The 27,439-nt window shown below is 65.0% G+C and overlaps 1 protein-coding gene across 1 annotated transcript; it reads right to left on the bottom strand.

Moving 5' to 3' along the window:
- Window positions 1–1,003: 1,003 nt before the first annotated feature.
- Window positions 1,004–25,655, bottom strand: LOC143171770 (epithelial discoidin domain-containing receptor 1-like; the record flags this gene model as incomplete). Its single annotated transcript, XM_076360849.1, is given in 19 exon segments — window positions 1,004–1,238; window positions 3,522–3,538; window positions 3,540–3,690; window positions 4,605–4,732; window positions 5,284–5,459; window positions 5,954–6,061; window positions 7,454–7,643; window positions 8,633–8,787; window positions 8,902–9,030; window positions 10,665–10,911; window positions 11,315–11,501; window positions 12,516–12,618; window positions 12,811–12,900; window positions 12,903–12,957; window positions 15,092–15,320; window positions 16,772–16,874; window positions 18,515–18,636; window positions 22,931–22,993; window positions 25,615–25,655. Coding segments are annotated over 17 exon segments (2,394 nt in total), but the record flags the coding sequence as incomplete, so codon positions are not given.
- Window positions 25,656–27,439: the final 1,784 nt, after the last annotated feature.

The following is a 27,439-nucleotide window of genomic DNA, read 5'->3' as shown; positions in this document are numbered from 1 at the left end:
AACCCCCCCTTAACTCCGCCCAATCCTGCCCAAATTCCCTCTTCCCGCCCCAACCCCCCCTTAACTCCGCCCAGTTCTGCCCCGATTCCCCTTCCCCGCCCCAACCCCCCCTTAACTCCGCCCAGTCCTGCCCAAATTCCCTCTTCCCGCCCCAACCCCCCCTTAACTCCGCCCAGTCCTGCCCAAATTCCCTCTTCCCGCCCCCAACCCCCCCTTAACTCCGCCCAGTCCTGCCCAAATTCCCTCTTCCCGCCCCCAACCCCCCCTTAACTCCGCCCAGTCCTGCCCAAATTCCCTCTTCCCGCCCCCAACCCCCCCTTAACTCCGCCCAATCCTGCCCAAATTCCCTCTTCCCGCCCCCAACCCCCCCTTAACTCCGCCCAATCCTGCCCAAATTCCCTCTTCCCGCCCCCAACCCCCCCTTAACTCCGCCCAGTCCTGCCCAAATTCCCTCTTCCCGCCCCCAACCCCCCCTTAACTCCGCCCAGTCCTGCCCAAATTCCCTCTTCCCGCCCCCAACCCCCCCTTAACTCCGCCCAGTCCTGCCCAAATTCCCTCTTCCTGCCCCAACCCCCCTTAACTCCGCCCAGTTCTGCCCCGATTCCCCTTCCCCGCCCCAACCCCCCCTTAACTCCGCCCAATCCTGCCCAAATTCCCTCTTCCCGCCCCCAACCCCCCTTAACTCCGCCCAATCCTGCCCAAATTCCCTCTTCCCGCCCCCAACCCCCCCTAATTCCGCCCAATCCTGCCCAAATTCCCTCTTCCCGCCCCCAACCCCCCTTAACTCCGCCCAATCCTGCCCAAATTCCCTCTTCCCCGCCCCCAACCCCCCCTTAACTCCGCCCAATCCTGCCCAAATTCCCTCTTCCCGCCCCCAACCCCCCCTTAACTCCGCCCAATCCTGCCCAAATTCCCTCTTCCCCGCCCCAAACCCCCTTCCCTCCGCCCCGCCCCTCCCCTTAGCCCCACCCCCCCTCTTTAGCCCCGCCCCTCCCCTCCTCACCATGAGGATGCACTCCCAGGCCATCCACCGGATGGGCAGCAGGGCCCGGCCCCGTACCCGGTAATAATCGGCGGCGTAGAGGTGCCGGCTCATGCCGAAGTCGGCCACCTTGACGGTGAAGCCCTCGCCCACCAGGCAGTTGCGGGTGGCCAGGTCGCGGTGGACGAAGTTCAAGCCCGCCAGGAACCGCATCCCCGAGGCGATCTGAGCCCCCACGTGCAGCAGGGTGGCCAGGCTGGAGGGGGGGGGGGCGGGGCTTGAGGGGGCGGGGCTTGAGGGGGCGGGGCTTGAGGGGGCGGGGCGCCGGGGGGGCGGGGTGGGGGTGGGGAGGGCTGAGGGAGGGGTGGGGAGGGGCTGAGGGAGGGGCTGGTGGCCTGGGGGTGGAAAAGGAAGGGGTGGGGCTAAAGAGGAAGGGCGGGGCTGAAGGGGCGGGGCCTAAGGGGCGGGGCCTAAGGGGTGGGGCGTCGGGGGTGGGGTGTGGGAGGGTGGGGTCGGGAGGGCTGAGGGAGGGGTGGTGGCCTGGGGTGGGGAAGGAAGGGGCGGGGCTACAGGGAAAGGGCCAGGCCGAAGAGGAATGGGCGGGGCTTAAGGGGGTGGGGCGTCGGGGGTGGGGTGTGGGAGGGTGGGTCGGGGAGGGGCTGAGGGAGGGGCTGGTGGCCTGGGGTGGAAAAGGAAGGGGTGGGGCTAAAGAGGAAGGGCGGGGCTGAAGGGGCGGGGCCTAAGGGGTGGGGCGTCGGGGGGTGGGGTGTGGGAGGGTGGGGTCGGGGAGGGGCTGAGGGAGGGGTGGTGGCCTGGTGTGGGAAAGGAAGGGGCAGGGCTACAGGGAAAGGGCCAGGCCGAAGAGGAATGGGCGGGGCTTAAGGGGGTGGGGCGTCGGGGGTGGGGTGTGGGAGGGGTGGGTCGGGGAGGAGCTGAGGGAGGGGCTGGTGGCCTGGGGTGGGAAAAGGAAGGGGTGGGGCTAAAGAGGAAGGGCGGGGCTGAAGGGGCGGGGCCTAAGGGGTGGGGCGTCGGGGGGTGGGGTGTGGGAGGGTGGGGTCGGGGAGGGGCTGAGGGAGGGGTGGTGGCCTGGTGTGGGAAAGGAAGGGGCGGGGCTACAGGGAAAGGGCCAGGCCGAAGAGGAATGGGCGGGGCTTAAGGGGGTGGGGTGCCGGGGGGTGGAGTGTGGGAGGGTGGGGTCGGGGAGGGGCTTGGGGAGTGGTGGGGAGGGGCTGAGGGAGGGCTGGTGGCCTGGTGTGGGAAAGGAAGGGGCGGGGCTACAGGGAAAGGGCCAGGGGAATGGGCGGGGCTTAAGGGGGTGGGGGTGCCGGGGGGTGGAGTGTGGGAGGGTGGGGTCGGGGAGGGGCTTGGGGAGTGGTGGGGAGGGGCTGAGGGAGGGCTGGTGGCCTGGGGTGGGAAAGGAAGGGGCGGGGCTACAGGGAAAGGGCCGGACCGAAGAGGAAGGGGCGGGGCTTAAGGGTCGGGGCCTAAGGGGTGGGGCGTCGGGGGGTGGGGTGTGGGAGGGTGGGGTCAGGGAGGGGCTGGGGGAGGGGTGGGGAGGGGCTGAGGGAGGGGCTGGTGGCCTGGGGTGGGAAAGGAAGGGGCAGGGCTACAGGGAAAGGGCCAGGCCAAAGAGGAAGGGGCGGGGCTTAAGGGGGTGGGGGCGCCAGGGGGCGGGGCAGGGGTGGGGAGGGGCTGAGGGAGGGGCTGGTGGCCTGGGGTGGGAAAGGAAGGGGCGGGGCTACAGGGAAAGGGCCGGACTGAAGAGGAAGGGGCGGGGCTTAAGGGTCGGGGCCTAAGGGGTGGGGCGTCGGGGGGTGGGGTGTGGGAGGGTGGGGTCGGGGAGGGGCTGAGGGAGGGGTGGGGGGGAAGGTGGGAGGTCTGGTGGCCTGGGGTGGAAAAGGAAGGGGTGGGGCTAAAAAGGAAGGGCGGGGCTAAAGGGAAGGGGTGGGGCTAAAGGGAAGGGGTGGGGCTTCTAGGCAAGGGGTGTGGCTTGTGGGAGCAGGACACAGCTAAAGGGGGTGTGACTTATGGGCAGGGGTGTGGCTGAAGGGACAAGGGGTGTGGCTTCTGAGGGGTGTGGCTTGTGGGGAAGGGGTGGGGCTAAATGGAAGGGCGTGATTTAATGAGAGAGGGGTGTGGCTTCCTGGCAAGGGGCATAGCCTATGGGCAAGGGGCGGGTCTAATGCCAAGGGGCGTGGCTTATATCCAAGGGGCGGTGCTATGGGAGAAGGGGAGGGGCTTATACACATGGGGCAGGGCTCCCAAGAGAAGGGGTGTGGCTGAAGGGGAGAGGCGTGGCTTGCCAGAAAGGGGTGGGACCCATAGGCAAGGGGGGGGCGGTGGGCAAAACAGGAAGGGGCGTGGCTTGTGGGCAAGGCGGAGCCTGCGGGTGGGGCGGAGCTCGTGGGGCAATGGGCAGGGCCAAAGGGCGGTGGGGAGGGGAAGGGCTGGGCTTAAAGGGGCAGGACACCAAGGGGGTCGGGGTTGGGGGGGGAGGGGGGCTCAAAGGGGGGGCGTGGCTCGAAGGGGCGTGGCCTACCTGAGGGCGGGGCCGCGGGGCCCCCCCCAGGAACTGGTGGAGGTCGCCGTGCTCCATGTACTCGGTGATGATGCAGAGGGGGCCGGCCCCCGCGCACACCCCCAGCAGCCGCACGATGTTGGGGTCCCGCAGGCGCCCCAGGGTCCGCGCCTCCTGCAGGAAGTCCCGCCTGCGCCCCCGTCAGCCGCGCACGCCCCTCACACGCCCCTCGCACGCCCCTCGCACACCCCTCGCACACCCCCTCGCACGCCCCGGGGGTGGCACCCCACATCTCACGTGGGTTACACCCCACATGCTCCCCCACGGAGCTCCTGCAACCCCCCCCCCCCCCCCAGGGCATTGCACACCCATGCACGCCCCGTGCACGCCCCTTGCACGCCCCTTGCACGCCCCTCGTGTGCCCCTCATGTGCCCTGGGGGTGGCACCCCACATCTCACGTGGGTTACGCCCCACATGCTCCCCCACGGAGCTCCTGCACTCCCCCCTCCCCAGGACATTGCACACCCGTGCACGCCCCTCGCACACCCGTGCACGCCCCTGACACACCCCCTCGCACACCCCTCGCATGCCCCTCGCACGCCCCGGGGGTGGCACCCCACATCTCACACGGGTTACGCCCCACATGCTCCCCCACAGAGCTCCTGCACACACACCCCCACCCCCCCGGGCATTGCACACCCGTGCACGCCCCTTGCACACCCGTGCACGCCCCTCACACACCCCCTCGCATGCCCCCTCGCACACCCCTCGCACGCCCCAGGGGTGGCACCCCACATCTCACGTGGGTTACACCCCACATGCTCCCCCACGGAGCTCCTGCACCCCCCCCCCCCCCTCCCCCAGGGCATTGCATGCCCGTGCACGCCCCTTGCACACTCCTCGCACACCCCTCGCACGCCCCTCGCACGCCCCAGAGGGGGCACCCCACATCCCACTGGGGGGTACGCCCCACACGCCTCCTCACACCCCTCGTGTGCTGCCCCCCCCCCAGTGCATCGCACGCCCTCGCACGCCCCTCGCACGCCTCACACGCCCCTCGCACGCCCCTCGCACGCCCCTTGCACACGCCCCCCCCCCGGTACCTGGCGTTCTTGGTGGCGTCGGGGCGCAGGACCTTGACGGCGACCAGCAGGGGGCGCCCTCGGGGCAGGTCGGGGGGGCGGGAGAGGGGGGGCAGGGCCTGGGGGTCCTCCACCTCGCACAGCAGCACCTGCCGGGGGCGGGGCCTCAGCGCGGGGCGGGGCTAAGCCCCCCGTGGGGCGGGGCTAAACCCCCCGGGGGTGGGACTAAGCCCCCCCCCCCCCGTGGGCAGGGCTTGACCAAAGGGGCAGGGCTTCACCCTGGGGCGTGGCTTCATGCAGGGGGGCGGAGCTTCAGCTCCAGGGGCGGGGCTTGGGTGGGGCTCAATAGGGGTGGGGCTAATAGGGGCAGAGCTTTTGCAGGGGTGTGGCTTATATGAGGGGTGTGGCTTGCTGGCATAGGGAGCTTATGGGAGGGGGTGGGGCTTCTAGAGAGGGTGGGGCCAGTAGAAAAGGGGCGGAGTTGGGAATATGGGGTGGGGTCTGTCATGAGAGGGAGGGACCAGCATCCAGGGGTGGGGCCAAAGACAAATGGGTGGGGCTTGTGCCCACAGGGCAGGGCATGAAGGGGCGGGGCAGCATGAAATGGGGGTGTGGCCATTCACACCAGGGGTGGGGCTGAATGCAAGGGGCGGAGCCAACATGCCAGGGGTGGGGCTTGCACCGAGGGGGCGGGACTTACCTCTCCAAACTGCCCCTCCCCCAGCTTCTCGCGGAAGCGGAGGCGCCGGCGGGGGAAGGCGGGGAGGGCTGGGATGGGGGCGGGGCCAGGGGCGGGGCCAGCCACGGCATAGGCGGAGCCTCCGGTGACGTCAGCCTCTGCATAGGCCCCCGCCCCCCCCTCGGGCTCTGCCGCACCTGCGGGGGAGGGGCGTCAGTGGGGGCGGGGCTAGTGTGGGGGGGCAGGGAAACACCCAGGGGGTGGGGCTTCTCCAATGGGGCGGGGCGTCACCAAAGAGGAGGGGCTACAGCAGGAGGGGTGGGCACTGGAAGGGGTGGGGTTACAGCAAGAGGGGGCAGGGCTGTGGCAGGAGGAGGAGGGGCTATAACAAGGGGAGGAGCTAAAATAATGAGGGGGGAGTCAACCCAGGAGGGGGCGGGGCTACAGCAGGGGGTAGGCCAAAAGAGGAGGGGCTTTGGCAAGAAGAGGTGGGGCTTCAGGAAAGGGGTGGGGCTTCAGGAAAGGGGTGGGGCTTCAGCAAGGGAGGGGTTACACCAGCAGGAGGCGGGGCTTCACCCAAAGTGGGAGGGGCTTCCCCAAAGGGGGCAGGGCCAGTCATGGATGAGGGTGGGGTCAAGGGGGGTTGGAGGCGGGGCTCCCCATCTCCCCCCCCCCCCCCCCCCGCCCTTACCATCTGTATTGATTGGCTTAGCCCCGTCAGGCGGGGCCCGAGCGAGCCCTCCCATTGGCTGGGCGTAGGTGGCCAGCAGGAGCCGATAGGCCGGGTTGGCAAGGGGTGCTGCTGGGGGGGGGGTGGTGGGTGGGATTAGTTAAAGGGGGCGGGGCCAGGAGGCTCTGCCCGCCCTCCAGGCCCAAGATGGGTTCCCAATGCAGGAGGACGGGGGGGGGGGTGGGTGTTGGATGGACCCTGGCGGCCGTGGGGTCTCCATCCACCCCCCTGCGTGGTCTCCATCGATCTCCACGTGGTGTCCATCCCCCCCACCCCCCTCCATCCCCACGATGGTCTCCATTCCCTCCCTCCCCACCTTCCCCATGTTGTCTCCAGCCATCCAGGTCTCTCTCCATCCCTCCCTCCCTCCCTCCCCACGTGGTCGTCCTCCACCCCTCTCTCCATTCATCCATCCATGCATATGTAATTTCCATCCATCCGTCCATCCACATTGTCTCCATCTGACTCCATGGGGTCTCCATCCATCCATCCATCCATCTTCCGTCCATCCATCCATCCATCACTCCCATATGGTGTCCCTCCCCATCCCTTCCTCCATCCCTCCATCATTCCATTTATCTCTTGATCCATCTATCTCTCCCATCCATCCATCCTTTCCTCCATCCATCCATCACTCCTATAATGGTGTCCCTCCATCCCTTCTTCCATCCATCCATCCCTCCATCATCTTCCATCCATCCCTCCATCCATCCCTCCATCCCTCCATCATCTTCCATCCATCCATCCATCCATCCATCATCTTCCATCCATCCATCCATCCATCCATCATCTTCCATCCATCCATCCCTCCATCATCTTCCATCCATCCATCCATCCATCCATCCATCCATCCATCATCTTCCATCCATCCATCCCTCCATCATCTTCCATCCATCCATCCATCCATCCATCATCTTCCATCCATCCATCCCTCCATCATCTTCCATCCATCCATCCATCCATCCATCCCTCCATCATCTTCCATCCATCCATCCATCCATCCATCCATCCATCATCCTTCCATCCATCCATCCCTCCATCATCTTCCATCCATCCATCCATCCATCCATCATCTTCCATCCATCCATCCCTCCATCACTTCCATCCATCCATCCATCCATCCATCCATCCATCCATCCATCACCCCCATATGGTGTCCCTCCATCCTTTCTTCCATCCGTCCGTCTCTCCATGCAGCTACTCATCCAAGTTGTCTCCACCGATCTCCATACGGTCTCCATCCCTCCATCTCTTGATCCATCCATTGCCCCGTCCATTCACCCCTTCCCTCCGCCCCTATGTGGGGTCCTTCCATCCCGTCTTCTATCCGTCCATCCACTTCTCCGTCCATCCACCCAAGTTGTCTCCACCTATCTCCATGTGATCTCCATCCATCCCTTTGTCCCTCCCTTCATCCATCCACCCAAGTTGTCTCCCTCCCTCCCTCCCTCCTCTGCTCACCGGGTCCAGGGGGGGCCGGGGGCAGCGATGGCCGTGGCCGTGTCGGCTCCTGGTACTCGCCCTGGCCCGGGGGGATGCGCTCGTAGCGGGGGGGTCCCCGAGCCGCCCCCGTCGCGTTGTTGATGACGATGGTGTCGCCTGGCACCGAGAGCTGCACCCGCAACTCGTCTTCCGACGGCCGGCGCTGGGCCTGCGGGCGGGACCCTCAGGTGGACCCAGACGTCCGGGTGCCCGGTTGACCCCACCACCCTCCCAGAGCTTGGCCAGCGGACCCAGACGTCCGGGTGCCCGGTTGACCCCACCACCCTCCCAGAGCTTGGCCAGTGGACCCAGACGTCCGGGTGCCCGGTTGACCCCACCACCCTCCCAGAGCTTGGCCAGTGGACCCAGACGTCCGGGTGCCCGGTTGACCCCACCACCCTCCCAGAGCTTGGCCAGTGGACCCAGACGTCCGGGTGCCCGGTTGACCCCACCACCCTCCCAGAGCTTGGCCAGTGGACCCAGACGTCCGGGTGCCCGGTTGACCCCACCACCCTCCCAGAGCTTGGCCAGTGGACACAGACGTCCGGGTGCCCGGTTGACCCCACCACCCTCCCAGAGCTTGGCCAGTGGACCCAGACATCCGGGTGCCCGGTTGACCCCACCACCCTCCCAGAGCTTGGCCAGCGGACCCAGACGTCCGGGTGCCCGGTTGACCCCACCACCCTCCCAGAGCTTGGCCAGTGGACCCAGACGTCCGGGTGCCCAGTTGGCCCCACCACCCTCCCAGAGCTTGGCCAATGGACCCAGATGTCCGGGTGCCCGGTTGACCCCACCACCCTCCCAGAGCTTGGCCAGCGGACCCAGACGTCCGGGTGCCCGGTTGACCCCACCACCCTCCCAGAGCTTGGCCAGCGGACCTGCGTGTCTGGGTGCCCAGTTGACCCCCCCACCCTCCCAGAGCTTGGCCAGTGGACCTGCGTGTCCGGGTGCCCGGTTGACCCCACCACCCTCCCAGAGCTTGGCCAATGGACCCAGACGTCCGGGTGCCCAGTTGATCCCACCACCCTCCCAGAGCTTGGCCAGTGGACCCAGACGTCCGGGTGCCCAGTTGATCCCACCACCCTCCCAGAGCTTGGCCAGCGGACCCAGACGTCCGGGTGCCCGGTTCCTCCCGGCTGCGCCCGCTACCCCACTCACCTTCCCCAGTATCTTCTTCCAGTACTGCCGCCAGAGGATGAGGAAGATGACGCCCAATAGGAGCAAGATGATGGCCACCAGGCAGCCAATCAAGATGGACGTGTGGCTGTGGTCGGCTTTGGCGACTGGCTGCCCCGGCTTGGGCTCCCCAGGGGCTGCCGCGGGGGACGGCAGTGGGCAGGGTGCCATCGTGACCCCGCCCCCCCCCTCAGATCCCGCCCCGTTAAGCCCCGTCCAATTAAGCCCCGCCCCAGTAAGCCCCGCCTTACTCGGCGTAGTGAGGTTGGTAGCCACGTCCACGTGCCAGGGGTCCTCAGGGACGGCCATGGCCCCCGCCGAGGGGTCGGGGGGGGCGGCTGGGGGCCACCCGCTGGCACCCACTGCCTCCTCCACCACATCTGCAGGGAGAGAGCCCCACGACGCCTTAATGAGGTAGCTAACGAGGGTGGGGGCGATGGCCGGGGCCCCCAACCCATTGACCGACCCACTCAAACAAACCGCCTTCCCATTGGCCGACAGGCCAACCAACTGGCTCACGGGGTGGTCGACCCCCCGACCAAGCAATGACTCGACCAGCTTTGACCTAATCCAACCAACTAGTCAAGCAACCGACCGGTTAACCAACCGGCTGACCAACCTCTCCTTCAACTCACCAACCAATCCCGTGACGGCTCAAACATCTAACCAGTCACCCCGTCATCCGACTAACTAGTCAACAGGCAACCAGCTAACCAGCTGATCACCCTTGGGCTGGTTAACCAACAGTTAACCAACTGATGATCCAATCCTGGATGCAACCAACCGTCCTGCCACCCGACCAGCTCTATAGTCAACCAGCTAACCGACCAGGCTCCCAACCAGCCCTTAGACTGGCCAACCAGCATCCAACCGGCCAATGACCCCTTGATCCCACCAACCTGCCCATCACCCAACCGATGACCCCTTAGATCCAACCAACCACCCCTTGATCCAACCAACCTGCCCATCAGCCAACCGATGACCCCTTAGATCCAACCAACCACCCCTTGATCCCACCAACCTGCCCATCAGCCAACCGATGACCCCTTAGATCCAACCAACCACCCCTTGATCCCACCAACCTGCCCATCACCCAACCGATGACCCCATCACCCAACCAACCACCCCATCACCCAACTAAGCACCGCATCACCCAACCGTCTGACCCATCACCCAACCGATGACCCCTTCACCCAACCAGCCACCCCTTTGCCCAACCTGCCCATCAGCCAACCAATGACCCCATCACCCAACCAACCACCCCATCACCCAACCGATGACCCCTTCACCCAACCAACCACCCCATCACCCAACCGATGACCCCTTCACCCAACCAGCCACCCCTTTGCCCCAACCTGCCCATCAGCCAACCAATGACCCCATCACCCAACCAACCACCCCATCACCCAACCGATGACCCCTTCACCCAACCAACCACCCCATCACCCAACCGATGACCCCTTCACCCAACCAGCCACCCCTTTGCCCAACCAATGACCCCATCACCCAACCAATGACCCCATCACCCAACTAAGCACCCCATCACCCAACCGATGACCCCATCGCCCAACCAACCACCCCATCGCCCAACCAACCACCCCATCGCCCAACCGATGACCCCATCACCCAACCAACCACCCCTTCACCCAACCAACCACCCCATCGCCCAACCAACCACCCCTTCACCCAACCGATGACCTCATCACCCAACCAACCACCCCTTCACCCAACCAACCACCCCATCGCCCAACCAACCACCCCATCGCCCAACCGATGACCCCATCACCCAACCAACCACCCCTTCACCCAACCAACCACCCCATCGCCCAACCAACCACCCCTTCACCCAACCGATGACCTCATCACCCAACCAACCACCCCTTCACCCAACCAACCACCCCATCGCCCAACCAACCACCCTGTCACCCAACCATCCAACCCAAGAGCCAATCCGTTGGGGGAGGATGCCAAGGCCCAGGTAGGTCTGGAGGTCACCTGACGTGGTAGGACTCACCCGAGAGGAAGGTGATCTCACTGAAGAGCATCCACTCCCCGGCGAAGAAGAAGTGGCACTGGATGAAGCGGGCCTGGCGCCCACCCAGGGGCACGGTGACCGAGCGGGCGCTGGGGTCCTTGACGGCCCCGGCCAGGCTGTGGGTGGCCGGGGTGGGCTCCCAGGCCGTGGCCAGGCTCCTCTTGAAGCGGCACTCCACCTCCCCGAAGATGCTCACCCCCCGCGTGTGCATGTTGTTGCAATGAACCTGGGGGGGGGTGGTGGTGATGGGTGGTTGCCCACCATCCCATAATGCCCTGGGGCAGCTGGAGGCGGGCCGCTAAGCCGAAGGCTCTCCAATGGGAAGTTCCAGACCCTAAGGTGGGGTCGACGTGGCGGCCCCTCGTGGACCCGTGCCATGGCTGACCAAGCCCACGATTCCCGGGGCAGACCCCTTGCCCAAACCCCCATGGTGCCCTGGGCCATCCATTGCCCTCGCTCCCATCATCCCCTGGGGCACCCCGTTGCCCACCATCCCCTCCTCCCCGGCCCCCCCCCCCTCCCCCCAATTCTCTAGGGCACCCCTTTTCCCCCCCCTCCCACCGTGCCCCGCCGCCCCCCCCCCCGCTCCCCCCCCCCCCCCCCCGCTATCCCAGCATGCCGTGGGGCACCTGCATGGCACGGAAGGCCCGGAGACCCTCAAACTCGAACTCCAGCTCCACGTGGGGTTGGGGGCCGGGGGGCCGGCGCCATCCCACGTAGTCGTAGCCCGGCCAAAGGTGCCGCTCGCGGCTCCTCACGAAGTCATCCAGCCCCAGCACCCCGTCCGCCAGCTGGCCCAGACCCCCAAACTGCAGCCTGGGGGGGGGAAGGGGGGGGGGCGAGGGACACCCGGACGCCTGGGTCCCTCCGTCCCACCCACCTGGGACCCCCCCCCCACTCCCCCCCATGGGATCTAGAGCACAATTTGGGGGCAATCGGGGCTGCTTTGGGGGACATTGGGGTCAACTGGGGACAACTGGGGACAGATGGGGCAATCTGGGGACAATCCGAAGCTCTTTTGGGACAGTGGGTGACAGTTTGGGGCTGTTTGGGGCCAGCAGGTGACAATTTGGGGACAGTCTGGGCTATTTGGGGGCAGTTGGGGACAGCAGGGAACAATTTGGGGCTGTTTTGCGCCAGTGGTTGACCTTCTGGGGACACTTTGGGGTCATTGGGGGACAGTGGCAGATGGTTGGGGATGATTTGGGGACAGTTGGAGCCTGTTTGGAGACGTTTGGGACAGTTGGAGATGGCCAAGGGCAGTCTGGGGATACCTGGGGACAGTTTGGGGACAGTTAGGGATGGTTTGGAGACTCTTGGAGGTGGCCAAGGCTGGTTGGGGACACTTGGGGACAGTTTGAGGACCACTGGGGACTTCTGGGGAGGTCCAGGGACAGTCTGGGGACAGTTTGGGGACACTTGGGGATGGCCAAGGCTGGCTGGGGACACTTGGGGACAGTTTGCGGACCATTGGGGACTTCTGGGGAGGTCCAGGGACAGTCTGGGGACAGTTTGGAGACACCTGAGGATGGTTTGGGGACACCTGGGGACAGTTTGAGGACCACTGGGGACTTCTGGGGAGGTCCAGGGACAGTCTGGGGACAGTTTGGGGACACTTGGGGATGGCCAAGGCTGGCTGGGGACACTTGGGGACAGTTTGAGGACCATTGGGGACATTTGGGAAGGTTCAGGGACAGTCCGGGGACAGTTTTGGACAGTCCGGGGACACCTGAGGATGGCTGAAGACCAGCTGGGGCCAATTTGGGAACTCCTGGGGCTGGTTGGGGCAGGTGACCCTTGGGGACAGCTGGGGACAGCTGGGGGACTCACGGGCCAACGCTGTATCCATCGTAGGTGGAGTCGTTGAGGACAACGGGTGCTGGGTCGAGGGCCATCACCTGTCCCCGCGGCGCCGTGTAGGACAGGAGCCCGGCTGGGGACGGGGGAACACGTCACCCCGGGGCCACCCCGGGGTTGGGTGGGGGACACGGGGATGGGGGACCGCCACCCCGGGGACACCCTTAGGCCTGGATATGGGGTGACGCTGGGAGGTGATGGGAGGGTGGCGGGGTGGGATGGAGGTGACACGGGGTGACGGGGGGGTGGGTGACAAGGTGCCACTCACCGTCCCACGGGCAGCCGTAGAGCTCCAGGCGCAGGCAGACGCTCATGGCGCGGGGGGCCCGGGGGTAGACGCGCAGCGCCCGCGCCACGGGGGGGGCGCCAGGTCCTTCAGCACCACCCCCTCGGGGTCCTCGTTACCCCCGATCACCTGCGTCACCGGGATCCGCTGGGATCCCCGGGGACACGGATCCCACCGCTGGGGACCTCCCCGGTGACCCCGTGGGATTCCCGGCCCCCCCCCCCATGAGCCCAGGGATCCCATTGATCCCCGGGATCTCCCAAGGATCCCATTGTCCCCTGAGATCCCCCTGCCCTCCCAGAGATCCCCAGCAATCTCCCAAGGATCCCCAGGGATCCCACCACCCCCCTGGGATCCCAGTGTCCCCCGGGATCCCACTGACCCCCAGGATCACCATAGGGTCCCGTTGTCCCCCGAGATACCACTGCCCTCCCAGGGACCCCCAGCAATCCCTGGGGGATCCCCCGAGATCCCATTGCCTCCCCCGGATCTCCGAAGGATCCCATTGTCCCCCAAGATCCCACTGCCCTCCCAGGGATCCCACCACCATCCCGGGATCCCAGTGTCCCCTGGGATGTCCCAAGGATCCCATTGTCCCCCGAGATCCCCCTGCCCTCCCAGAGATCTCCAGCAATCTCCCAGGGATCCCCAGGGATCCCACCACCGCCCCAGGATCCCAGTGTCTCCAGCAATCCCTAAGGATCCCAGGGATCCCATTGCCCCCCCCAGGATCTCCCAAGGATCCCATTGTCCCCCGAGATCCCACTGCCCTCCCAGGGATCCCCAGGAGTCTCTCAGGGATCCCCAGGGGTCCCCCCCCCCCCCCCCGGGATCCCAGTGTCCCCAGGGATCCCCCAGAATCCCCCACTGTCCCCTCCTGCATCCCAGTGCCCTCCCAAAGATCCCAGGGATCAGCACCCCAAGGTCCCCAAGGTGTCCCCAAGGAATCCCATGTCACCTTGGCACCTCAGTGTTCCTAAAGGTCCCTGCTCACCTCGGGCACCTCAATGTCCCCAAAGTGTCCCCAAGGTGTCCCATGGCACCCCAACATCCCCAAGGTGTCCCCAAGGTCCCCGGTCCCCTCAGCACCCCAACATCCCCAAGGTCCCCAAGGTGTCCCCAAGGTCCCTGGTCACCTCAGCACCCCAACATCCCCAATGTCCTCAAGGTCCCCAGTCACCTCAGCACCCCAACATGCCCAAGGTCCCCAAGATGTCCCCAAGGTCCCTGGTCACCTCAGCACCCCAACATCTCCAAGGTGTCCCCAAGGTCCCCGGTCCCCTCAGCACCCCAACATCCCCAAGGTCCCCAAGGTCCCCAAGGTCCCCAGTCACCTCAGCACCCCAACATGCCCAAGGTCCCCAAGGTGTCCCCAAGGTCCCCAGTCACCTCAGCACCCCAACATCCCCAAGGTCCTCAAGGTCCCGGTCACCTCAGCACCCCAACATCCCAAGGTCCCCAAAGTGTCCCCAGGGTCCCCAGTCACTCAGCACCCCAACATCTCCAAGGTGTCCCCAAGATCCACAGTGACCTCAACACCCCAACATGCCCAAGGTCCCCAAGTTGTCCCCAAGGTCCCCGGTCACCTCAGCACCCCAACATCTCCAAGGTGTCCCCAAGATCCACAGTGACCTCAACACCCCAACATCCCCAAGGTCCCCAAGGTGTCCCCAAGGTCCCCGGTCACCTCAGCACCCCAACATCCCCAAGGTCCCAAGGTCTCTGGTCACCTCAACACCCAACATCCCCAAGGTCCCCAAGATGTCCCCAAGGTCCCCGGTCACCTCAGCACCCCAACATCTCCAAGGTGTCCCCAAGATCCACAGTGACCTCAGCACCCCAACATCCCCAAGGTCCCCCAGGTCCCCTGTCACCTCAGCACCCCAACATCCCCCAGGTCCCCAAGATCCCCGGTCACCTCAGCACCCCAACATCTCCAAGGTGTCCCCAAGATCCACAGTGACCTCAACACCCCAACATCCCCAAGGTCCCCAAGGTGTCCCCAAGGTCCCCGGTCACCTCAGCACCCCAACATCCCCAAGGTCCTCAAGGTCCCCAGTCACCTCAGCACCCCAACATGCCCAAGGTCCCCAAGGTGTCCCCAAGGTCCCTGGTCACCTCAACACCTCAACATCCCCAAGGTGTCCCCCAGGTCCCCAGTCCCCTCAGCACCCCAACATCCCCAAGGTCCTCAAGGTCCCCAGTCACCTCAGCACCCCAATATGCCCAAGGTCCCCAAGGTGTCCCCAAGGTCCCCGGTCACCTCAGTGCCCCATCGGTCACGCCAGCGCAGCCAACGGTGCCGGTCACGGCTGTAGCGCAGCCGGTAGGCACGGGCAAATTCCCTGCCGTGGCCACCGGCGTGACGTCCCTGTGTCCCCACCAGTGTCACCACGTGCAGCCGACCCAGGTCCACCTCCAGGAACTCCTCCTCCTCCGGGAAGACGGGACCCGCGGGACACCAGGCGCCGTCCCCATCGCTGCGACCCAGCCTGGGGACACGGGGACGTCCTGGGGACACCGGGGACGTGGGGATGCCTGGGGGCGCCAGGTGCTGTCCCCATCGCTGTGGCCCAGGCTGGGGACACGGGGATGTCCTGGGGATGTGGGGGCACCTGGGGACACCCAGGGGACATGGGGACATCCTAGGGACACCCAGGGACATAGGGACACCCAGTGTACTCGGGGACACTCGGAGGACATGGAGACACTAGGAGGACCTGGGGACATCATGGGGACACTCAGGATATGGGGACACCTGGGGAACATGGGGACACCCAAGGGACGTGGGGACATCCTAGGGACACCAGGGGACACCCAGGGACATGGGGGACACTCGGAGGACATGGAGACACTAGGAGGACCTGGGGACATCATGGGGACACTCAGGGATATGGGGACACCTGGGGAACATGGGGACACCCAAGGGACGTGGGGACATCCTAGGGACACCAGGGGACACCCAGGGACATGGGGACACTCGGAGGACATGGAGACACTAGGAGGACCTGGGGACATCATGGGGACACTCAGGGATATGGGGACACCTGGGGAACATGGGGACACCCAAGGGACGTGGGGACATCCTAGGTACACCAGGGGACACCCAGGGACATGGGGACACTCGGAGGACATGGAGACACTAGGAGGACCTGGGGACATCATGGGGACACTCAGAGGACATGGGGACACCTGGGGAACATGGGGACACTTGGCAAATGGGGACATCCTGGGGACACCTGGGGGAACACAAGGACATTGTGGGGACACCCCGTGACATGGGTGCATGGGGACACCCGGGGACATGGGGACACCCAGGAGGACAGAGGGACCTGGGGACACCCAGGGGACGTGGGGGCACCTGGGGGACATGGGGACACCCAGGAGGACAGAGGGACCTGGGGACACCCAGGGGACGTGGGACACCTGGGGACATGGGGACACCCAGGAGGACAGAGGGACCTGGGGACACCCAGGGGACGTGGGGGCACCTGGGGACATGGGGACACCCAGGAGGGTGGAGGGACCTGGGGACACCCAGGGGACGTGGGGGCACCTGGGGACATGGGGACACCCAGGAGGGTGGAGGAACCTGGGGACACCCAGGGGACACGGGGACACCTGAGGATAGAGGGACACCCAGGGGGCGTGGGGACACCTGGGGACATGGGGACACCCAGGAGGACAGAGGGACCTGGGGACACCCAGGGGACCCTGGGTGACACAGGACGGTACTGGGAGGGGACACTGGGCCATACTGGGCCATACTGGGCCATACTGGGACTCCTTGCCACTGCAGGCGGCGGTGACTCTGGGTGGGGACACCGTGGGGACACCGTGGGGTGGGGGTGGGGGTCCTGGGAGGGGGTGCTGGGTGGGGGGGGAGGGGTTTACTGCGCCATACTGGTGTGTACTGGTGTGTACTGGTGCGTACTGGGCTCACCGGCCGTGGCGGGCGGCGGTGGAGTCGGACCAGGCGCTGGAGGCCGAGAGGCGGCTGTCGGGGATGGAGCCGTCCTCCATGCCCAGGGCGAAGCGGCACCTGCCTGGGGGACACGGGGGACATTGGGGACGCGGGGGGACACGGGGGGACATGGGGACACAGGGGGACACTGGGGACACGGGGGACACAGGGGACATGGGGACACAGGGGGACATTGGGGATGTGGGGGGACACGGGGGACATTGGGGACACAGGGGGACATTGGGGACATTGGGGATACGGGGGACATTGGGGACATAGGGGGACATTGGGGACATTGGGGACACGGGGACATTGGGGACATAGGGGGACACGGGGGGACATGGGGGACATTGGGGACACAGGGGGACATTGGGGACACGGGGGACACGGGGGACATTGGGGACACGGGGACACAGGGGACATTGGGGACACAGGGGGACATGGGGGACATTGGGGACACAGAGGGACATGGGGGACATTGGGGACACGGGGGAACATGGCGGTCACGGGGACTTGGGGGAATGTTGGGGACATGGGGGACGTTGGGGACATTGGGGACATTAGGGACACAGGGGACATGGGGGGACATTGGGGACATGGGGGACATGGGGGACACAAGGGACACCGGGGACACAGGGAGGTGTGGGGGACACTGGGGACACGGGGGAACATGGGGGACACGGGGACTCAGGGGGATGTTGGGGACACAAGGGACATTGGGGACATGGGGGACATTGGGGACATTGGGGACATGGGGGACATTGGGGACGCGGGGGGGGGGATACACAGGGGTCACAGGGGACACGCCAGCCTCATCCCCTGCAGCCCCCCTGCGCAGCCCCTATACAGCCCCTATAGCCCTCCCGCCCCATAGGGGCCCTATAACCCCATGTGGCCCCCACCCACTTCCTATAGCTCTCCCACCCCATAGGAGCCCCACACACCCCATAGGGGACCCAGAGCCTCACATGGTCTCTATGGACCCTATAGGGGACCCAAATCCTCCCATGGCCCCTATGGACCCCATAGGGGACCCACAGCCTCCCGTGGCCCATAGGGGACCCAGAGCCTCCCGTGGCCCACAGGGGACCCAGAGCCTCCTGTTGGCCCCTATGGACCCCGTAGGGGACCCACAGCCTCCCATGGCCCATAGGGGACCCACAGCCTCCCATGGCCCATAGGGGACCCAGAGCCTCCCGTGGCCCACAGGGGACCCAGAGCCTCCTGTTGGCCCCTATGGACCTCAAAGGGGACCCAGAGCCTCCCATGGCCCCTATGGACCCCATAGGGGACCCACAGCCTCCCGTGGCCCGCAGGAGACCCAGAGCCTCCCATTGGCCCCTATGGACCCTGTAGGGGACCCACAGCCTCACATGGCCCATAGGGGACCCAGAGCCTCCCGTTGGCCCCCTATGGACCCCGTAGGGGACCCACAGCCTCCCATGGCCCATAGGGGACCCACAGCCTCACGTGGCCCGCAGGAGACCCAGAGCCTCCCGTGGCCCCTATGGACCCCGTAGGGGACCCAGAACCTCCCGTGGTCCCTATGGACCCCATACGGGACCCACAGCCTCCCGTGGCCCGCAGGAGACCCAGAGCCTCCCGTGGCCCCTATGGACCCCATACGGGACCCAGAGCCTCCCGTGGCCCACAGAGGACCCGCAGCCTCCCGTGGCCCCTATGGACCCTATAGGGCCCCCCCGCCACCCCATAGGGTCTCACCCAGGTCGAGGTGCCCATCGAGCTGCAGGCCGGACGCCTGGGTCCCCGCGGCCAGCAGCAGGAGGGGGAGGGGCAGGGGCAGGACCCCCATGGTGGCCCCGGCCCCGCCCTGGTCACCGCACCTGGGGACAGCGAAGGGACACTGGGACTCACTGGGAGGCACTGGGAGGGCTGGGAGGGGAACTGGGGGCACTGGGAGGGGAACTGGGGGCACTGGGAGGGGGACTGGGAGCACTGGGAAGGCTGGGAGGGGGACTGGGAGGGAACTGGGAGCACCAGGATAGGGACTGGGAGGGGGACTGGGGGCACTGGGAGGGCTGGGAGGGGGACTGGGAGCACTGGGAAGGGGACTGGGAGCACTGGGAGGGCTGGGATGGGGACTGGGAGGGAACTGGGAGCACTGGGAGGGCTGGGAGGGGAACTGGGAGCACTGGGAAGGGGACTGGGAGCACTGGGAGGGTTGGGAGGGGAACTGGGAGCACTGGGAAGGGGACTGGGAGCACTGGGAGTGGGACTGGGAGGGAACTGGGAGCACTGGGAGGGCTGGGAGGGGGACTGGGAGGGAACTGGGAGCACTGGGATAGGGACTGGGATGGGGACTGGGGGAACTGGGGGCACCGGGAGGGGACTGGGAGCACTGGGAGGGCTGGGAGGGGGACTGGGAGGGAACTGGGAGCACTGGGAGGGCTGGGAGGGGGACTGGGAGGGAACTGGGAGCACTGGGATAGGGACTGGGATGGGGACTGGGGGAACTGGGGGCACTGGGAGGGGACTGGGAGCGCTGGGAGGGCTGGGAGGGGCACTGGGAGGGGACTGGGAGCACTGGGAGGGCTGGGAGGGAACTGGGAGGGGACTGGGGGCACTGGGAGGGGAACTGGGAGGGAACTGGGAGGGAACTGGGGGCACCGGGAGCACTGGGCGGGCTGGAATGGGGACTGGGAGGATACTGGGAGGGCTGGGAGGGGGACTGGGAGGGAACTGGGAGGGAACTGGGAGGGAACTGGGGGCACCGGGAGCACTGGGCGGGCTGGAATGGGGACTGGGAGGATACTGGGAGGGCTGGGAGGGGGACTGGGAGGGAACTGGGAGGGAACTGGGAGGGAACTGGGGGCACCGGGAGCACTGGGCGGGCTGGAATGGGGACTGGGAGGGAACTGGGAGGGAACTGGGGGCACTGGGAGGGGACTGGGAGCACTGGGAGCACTGGGAGCACTGGGAGGGGGCCGGGCGGGCCCCGTCCCCGCAGCTGCTCCCACACGGCGCTGCTGGAATGTGCCCCCCCCCCCCCCCCCCCCCCCCCAGCTGCCGCAGCCTGATGGGAAACAGCAGCTGGGGGGGGGGGGCGGGGCCGGGACTGGGGTCCCCCCCCGACTTTGGGGTCCCCCCCCGGCATTGGGGTCCCCCCCCAGACTCCGGGTTCCCCCCCCGGGCATTGGGGTCCCCCCCCAGGCATTGGGGTCCCCCCCCTGGACATTGGGGTCCCCCCCCAGACTCCGGGGTCCCCCCGACATTGGGATCCCCCCCAGACATTGGGGTGTCCCCCCGGGCATTGGGGTCCCCCCTCAGACATTGGGGTCCCCCCCCCAGACTCCGGGGTCCCCCCCCGACATTGGGCATTGGGGTCCCCCCTGACATTGGGGTCCCCCCCCGGAATCCGGGGTCCCCCCTCAGACATTGGGGTCCCCCCCCAGACTCCGGGGTCCCCCCCGATATTGGGCATTGGGGTCCCCCCTGACATTGGGGTCCGCCCCCAGACATTGGGGTCCCCCCCTGGACATTGGGGTCCCCCCCCCAGACTCCGGGGTCCCCCCCCGACATTGGGCATTGGGGTCCCCCCTGACATTGGGGTCCCCCCCCGGAATCCGGGGTCCCCCCTCAGACATTGGGGTCCCCCCCCAGACTCCGGGGTCCCCCCCCGACATTGGGCATTGGGGTCCCCCCTGACATTGGGGTCCGCCCCCAGACATTGGGGTCCCCCCCTGGACATTGGGGTCCCCCCCAGACTCCGGGGTCCCCCCTGGACATTGGGGTCCCCCCCCCCAGACATTGGGGTCCCCCCGGTTCCGGTCCCCCCGGGGGGACCCAGGCGTCCCCCGAGCGCGGGGCAGGCGGGGGCTGGCGGCCGGGAGAGCCCGGGAGGGGGGAGACACGCGATAACACGCCACGACCCAGAGGGACCCGCGCGGTGACACGCGGCAGCGCGCAGTAACGCGCCACGGGGCGCGAGGACGCGCAACGACACGCAACGACGCGTCACAACGCGTCATAACGCGCAACGGCACGCAATGACACGCAACGACGCGTCACAACGCGTCATAACGTGCAATGACACGTAATAACATGCAGCGACGCGTCACACCGCGTGATAGCGCGCAACGACACGCAATGACATGCAACGACGCATGATAACGCGCAACGACATGTAATAACATGCAACGACATGTCATAACGCGTGATAACGTGCAACGACACGTAATAACACGCAATGACATGTCACAACGCGTGATAACGTGCAACGACACGTAATAACACGCAATGACACGTCACAACGCGTGATAACGTGCAATGACATGTAATAACACGCAACAACACATCACAACGCGTGGTAACGTGCAATGACACGCAATGACACGCAACGACACGTCACAATGCATGATAATGCACAACAGCACGCAACGACGCGTCACAACGCATGATAACGTGCAACGACACGTAATGACATGCAATGACACGTCACAACATGTGATAACATGCAACAACATGCAACAACATGCAACAACATGCAACAACACGTCACAACGCGTAATAATGTGCAATGACACGCAACGACATGTCACAACGCGTGATAATGCTCAACAATATGCAATGACACGTCACAACACGTGATAACATGCAACGACATGTAATAACATGCAATGACACGTCACAACGCGTGATAACGCGCAACGACATGTAATAACACACAATGACACGTCACAACGTGTGATAACACACAATGACACGTAACAACATGCAATAACACGCAACAACACGCAATGACGCGTAACAAGGCGCAAGAACATACAACAACACGCAATGACACATCACAACGCATGATAACATGCAGCAGCACGTGATAACACGCAACAACACGCAGTAACACACCACAGCACGTGATAATAACACACGATGACACGTAACAACACGCAACCACATGCAACAGCACACGATACCACATAACAACACGCAATAACACGCAACAACACGCAACAGCATGCAGGAACACCTCACAACACGTGACAGTAACACCCAATGACACGCAATAACATGTAACAACATGCAATAAGATGCAACAACACGCAATGACACATGACAACACACGATAACACGCAACAACATGCCGTAACACACAGCAACACGCAATGGCAGATCACAACACGTGATAATAACATGCAGTGCCATGTAACAACACGCAATAACATGCAATAACACGCAATAGCACGTAACTGAATGCAATAACACGCAATAACACACAATCCCCCACGATACCACACAGCAGCACACAACAACATACGAGCCCAAAACACGTGACGGGCAGTGACACGCAACAACGCGCAGTAACACGCAACACGCAATGACATACGACCCCAAGACACACAACATCCATTGACACACAACAACATGCAGTGACACGCCCCAACACGCCTCGACACACCATGACACGCCCCGACACGCCTCGACATGCCATGACACTCCATGACACGCCTCGACACGCCATGACACGCCCTGATGCACCCCGACACGCTATGACACACCATGACACGCCTTGAGACGCCATGACACACCATGACATGCCTCAACACACAATGACATGCCCTGACATGCCATGACACGCCTCAACACGCCATGACATGCCCTGAGACGCCTCGACACACCATGACACGGCATGACACGCCTCAACACACCATGACATGCCATGACACACCATGACACACCTCAACATGCCATGACATGCCATGACACACCCCAACACGCCATGACACATCTCGACACGCCATGACACGCCTCGACATGCCATGACACACCATGACACACCCCGACATGCCATGACACGCCCTGACATGCCATGACACGCCTCAACACACCATGACATGCCCTGACACACCCCGACATGCCATGACACACCCCGACACGCCATGACACACCTCGACACGCCATGACATGCCATGACACGCCATGACATGCCTCCACACGCCCTGACACGCCCTGACACGCCCCGACATGCCTCGACACGCCATGACAGGCCATGACACGCTTCAACACACCCTGACACACCCCGCCACGCCATGGCCCGCCGTGACACGCCTCAGCACGCCCTGCCACGCCCTGCCACACCCCGCCACGCCCCGCCACGCCTCGAGGCGCCATGACACGCACCTGGGGGCCGCTCCGAGGCGGGATCAGGCCCTGACTCCTCCCTGGGGTCCCCGCAGGCGGCACCTACGGGAGCACCTATAGATCTCGGTCCTATAGGAGCCAGCCCACCGACGGCCCTGCAGACGCCCAGCTCCGCGGGCACGTATGCGCGGCGTCCGCGTGTGCACGGACATACACGTGTACACCCCGGTCTGCGCACACGGGGACATATAGAAACATATATCCCCCTATATCGTGCCCATATAGCTCCACATACGTACGGGGGCTTCTATACACCTCCATACACGCTCACCTATGCACACCCGTGGAGCTACACGTATATGTAGCAGGCACTTCTACATATATATTCACACATCCATACGTACCCGCACGCACATACACACTTAACGTGCTCACCTACACGCAAAGACATACGTCCACCGGGTTACACAGGCTTTACAGCCCCTATAGGGGCTCGTACAGACACGTATACACCCAGAGGCGTCAAGCAGCCCCGCTATACGTCAGCCGCAAGCGCGTGTACGCGCAGGGGGTTGGCCAGGTGGGCACATCGTAGGCCTGTATATATGTATGTACGGGAGCTATACGTGCCCATATATGTGCCTGTTCGCATGCATGCGCCCGTATACGTACACACTTACATGCGTGTACATATATATTTACACATATATGTTTTTAGACATATAATACACATAACTATATGTGCACGTATATATTTACATGCGTGTCTGCATATACATAGAGCCATGCACCTATGCGTCTACCGTATACATCCATATAAACGTATACATCCCCCCCGCGTAGAACTACGCCCCATACGCGTGCCCGTATGTGCACATATATACGGGGAAACACATGATGCTCCTACATGCCTGCGTTCTGAATGCGTCTATAGGTGCCCGAGTGCACATATGTGTTCACATATATACCTATATGCGTTGTATATGGTGCAGTCTACACCGCCATAGCCCTACGTGCACCGGGTACAGCACGTATACACGTGCCTATAGAGGGCTGTGGGTCAAGGGGCGTATAGATTTCCCGTAGCTCATACATAAACCCCTACAGCCCCACATGATGGCATCATATAGGTGCCGCATACATCCACGGGGGCCCTAGGGGTGCGGAGAGAGGGGGGTTCTGGGGTATTTAAGGTGCTATATAGGTACCCCATGGCTATACCGCCCTGTGCATATGGAGGCCATGGGGTTCACCACTGTATATGGGGAGAAGGGAGGCTGTAGGGTTTAACTCGATAGGTCTATAGGCGCCCCGAGACCTATAGAGGCCCATAGGCCTATCGTGTGCTATACGGGGCTTTACAGCAGGAGCTTATAGGGCTGCGGTGAGCTCTACGAGGGGCTATAGGGGGCTATAGGGGGCTTCTCCCTATAGGTGCCTCCGTGCCACAGGGCAGGTAAGGGGGCGAGGGGGGGGGGGGGGCACCTATAGACCCTAGAGCTGCCGCCCTATGGGCGCTATATGTGGACCCTATAGGGCTGACGCCTCCGCGGGCATCGCGTGGGGACCCCCGAGTGCCCCCCAAATGCCCCCAAGTCACCCCCAAATACCCCTCAAGGGCCCCCAAGTGCCCCCCCCCCCCCCCCGGGTGCCCCCCCGATCCCCCCAAGTGCCCCCCAAGGGCCCCCCAAGACCCCTCAAGTGCCCCCCAACCCCCCCCACGCGCCCCCCAAATACCCCCAAGTGCCCCCCAATCCTCCCCAAGTGGCCCCCCGAGCCCCCCCAAGTCACCCCCCCCAACACCCCTCTGGTGCCCCCCGATCCCCCCAAGTGCCCCCAAGTACCCCCAAGTACCCCTCAAGGGCCCCCAAATGCCCCCCCACGTGCCCCCGATCCCCCCAAGTGCCCCCCAATCCCCCCAAGTCACCCCCCAACACCCCTCTGGTGCCCCCCAATCCCCCCAAGTGCCCTCAAATGCCCCCCAACACCCTTCAAGGGCCCCCCAATAGCCCCCAAGTACCCCCAAGTACCCCTCAAGGGCCCCCAAATGCCCCCCCACGTGCCCCCCGATCCCCCCAAGTGCCCCCAAGTGCCCCCCAATACCCCTCAAGTGCCCCCCAATACCCCCCGTGTGCCCCCCAAATACCCCCAAGTCACCCCCAACACCCCTCAAGGGCCCCCCAATAGCCCCCAAGTACCCCCAGGTACCCCTCAAGGGCCCCCAAATGCCCCCCCACGTGCCCCCTGATCCCTCCAAGTGCCCCCCAGTCCCCCAAGTCACCCCCCAACACCCCTCTGGTGCCCCCCAACCCCCCAAGTGCCCCCAAATGCCCCCCAAGTACCCCCAAGTGCCCCTCAAGTGCCCCCAAATGCCCCCCCAGGTGCCCCCCGATCCCCCCAAATATCCCCCAAGTGCCCCCAAGCCGCCCCCCAACACCCTTCAGGTGCCCCCCAACCCCCCAAGTGCCCCCCAACACCTCTCAAGTCACCCCCCCAACACCCCTCAAGGGCCCCCCAGTACCCCCAAAATACCCCTCAAGTGCCCCCCAGGTGCCCCTCCAATCCCCCCCAAGTCGCCCCCCCCCCCCCGACACCCCTCCGGTCCCCCCCAACCCCCCCCCCCATATGCCCCCTAAATCCCCCCCCCCCAGGTGCCCCCCGATCCCCCCCAGCCCTCCCCCCCCCCCTATTTCTGGGGGTGTCCCCCCCCCCTCCGTGCCCACCGGGCTCCTCGTCGCCTCCTCCTCGCTGCAGCCCCCCGGACGTCTGGGTCCTCCCCCCCCCTCCTCCTCCTCCTCCTCCTCCTCCTCTTTCTCCTCCCCCTCCCCCTGGGGGAGGGGAGGGGGGAGCGGGGGTGGGGGGGGGGTGGGGGAGGGCAGCCCGGACGCCTGGGTCCCCCTTTCACTCCGCGGGGGGGTTGGGGGGGGGCACCAAGGGGGGCTTGGGAGCCCGGACGCCTGGGTCCTCTAGCCCTTTGTGTCTTGGGGGGGGGGGGGTGTCCCCCTAAATGCCCCCCCCCCATGCCCCCCCCACCCCAACAGGGAGGGGCTAGGAGCCCCCAAAAGGGCCCCCCCAAACGACACGTCCCTTTTCGGGGGGGGGGGGGGGGCGGCAACGGCGAAACTGCCTTTTTTGGACCCTAAACGCCTTTTGGGGACCCCTCGAAACCCCTTTCTTGCCCTCCCGCCCGCCCCCCCAAAACCTACTTTTGGGGGACCCTCGAAACCCCCTTTTTCTGGGGCCCTCAAAACCCCCTTCTTGGGCGGACCCCTCAAAACCCCCTTTTGGGGCCCCTCGAAACCGCCTTTTTCGGGGGGGGGGGGCAGCTCGAAACTCCCTTTTTGGGGCCCCTCAAAGCTGCTTTTTTTTGGGGTGCTTGAAACTGCCTTTTGGGGGGACCCTCGAAACTGCCTTTTTCTGGACCCCCTCAAACCCCCTTCTTGGGGGGGACCCCCTGAAACTCCCTTTTTGGGGGCCCTTGAAACAGTGGTTTTTTTGAGGGGCCCCCCGAAACTCCCTTTTTGGGGTCCCCTCGAAACTCCCTTTTGGGGGTCCCCCCCCAAAAGTCTCTTTTGGGGCCCCTCAAAACCATTTTTTAGGGACCCTGAAAATTGCCCTTTTGGGGGGCCCCTGAAACCACCTTTTTTTGGGAGGGGCCCCTGGAAACTCCCTTTTGGGGTCCCCTCAAAACCACCTTTTTGGGGCCCCCTTGAAACTCCCTTTTTGGGGTCCCCCCAAAACTCCCTTTCGGGCCCCCCCTTGAAACTCCCTTTGGGGGACCCTCGAAACCCCTCTTTTTCTGGACCCCTCAAAACCCCCCCTATCTTGGGGGGACCCCTTGAAATCCCTTTTGGGGGGCCCCCCTTGAAACTCCCTTTTTGGGGTCCCCCCCAAAACTCCCTTCTCGGGAGGGGCCCCCTCAAAAATCTCTTTTGGGGACCACTTGAAACCACCTTTTTTGCACACACCCACCCCCCGAAAGTGACTTTTGGGGTCCCCCAAAACTCCCCTTCGGGACCCCTCAAAACCACCTTTTCGGGGGGGGGGGGTGGGTGGACTTGAAACCGCCTTTTGGGGGGACCATGGAAAATCCCTTTTTCCGGACCCCTCAAACCCCCTTCTTTGGGGGGACCCCTTGAAACTCCCTTTTTGGGGCCCCTCGAAACCGCCTTTTTTTGGAGGAGCCCCCCCCCCCCCCCCCCCCCGCCCCGAAACTCCCTTTCGGGGGCCCCTGGAAGGTGCCTGAGGGGTGGGGGGGGGGACACGAGACACGCTCCCAGCAGCGGGTGCCAAGGCACCACCCTCGGGTGGGGGGCACCCCGAGGTGTTTTGGGGGGGGGGGGGGGAGACGAGACACGGACAGACAGACCCACCACCGCTCCCCATATTTTGGGGGGGGCACAATAACACCCCCCCCCCCCCCTGCAGGGGACCCAGGCGTGGCCCCCCCCCCCCCCCCCCCCCCGCGTGGTTGGGCAGTGACCGCATGTCTCAGGGTCTAAAAATATTGGGGGGGGGGGGGGGGGGGATGGCCCCCCCCCCCTTCCC

The sequence above is a fragment of the Aptenodytes patagonicus genome, chromosome 31 (assembly GCF_965638725.1).
Source record: "Aptenodytes patagonicus chromosome 31, bAptPat1.pri.cur, whole genome shotgun sequence".
Lineage (NCBI taxonomy): Eukaryota > Metazoa > Chordata > Aves > Sphenisciformes > Spheniscidae > Aptenodytes > Aptenodytes patagonicus.
Note: the sequence above shows the minus strand (reverse complement) of the source record. Positions and strands in the feature narration are given on the sequence as shown.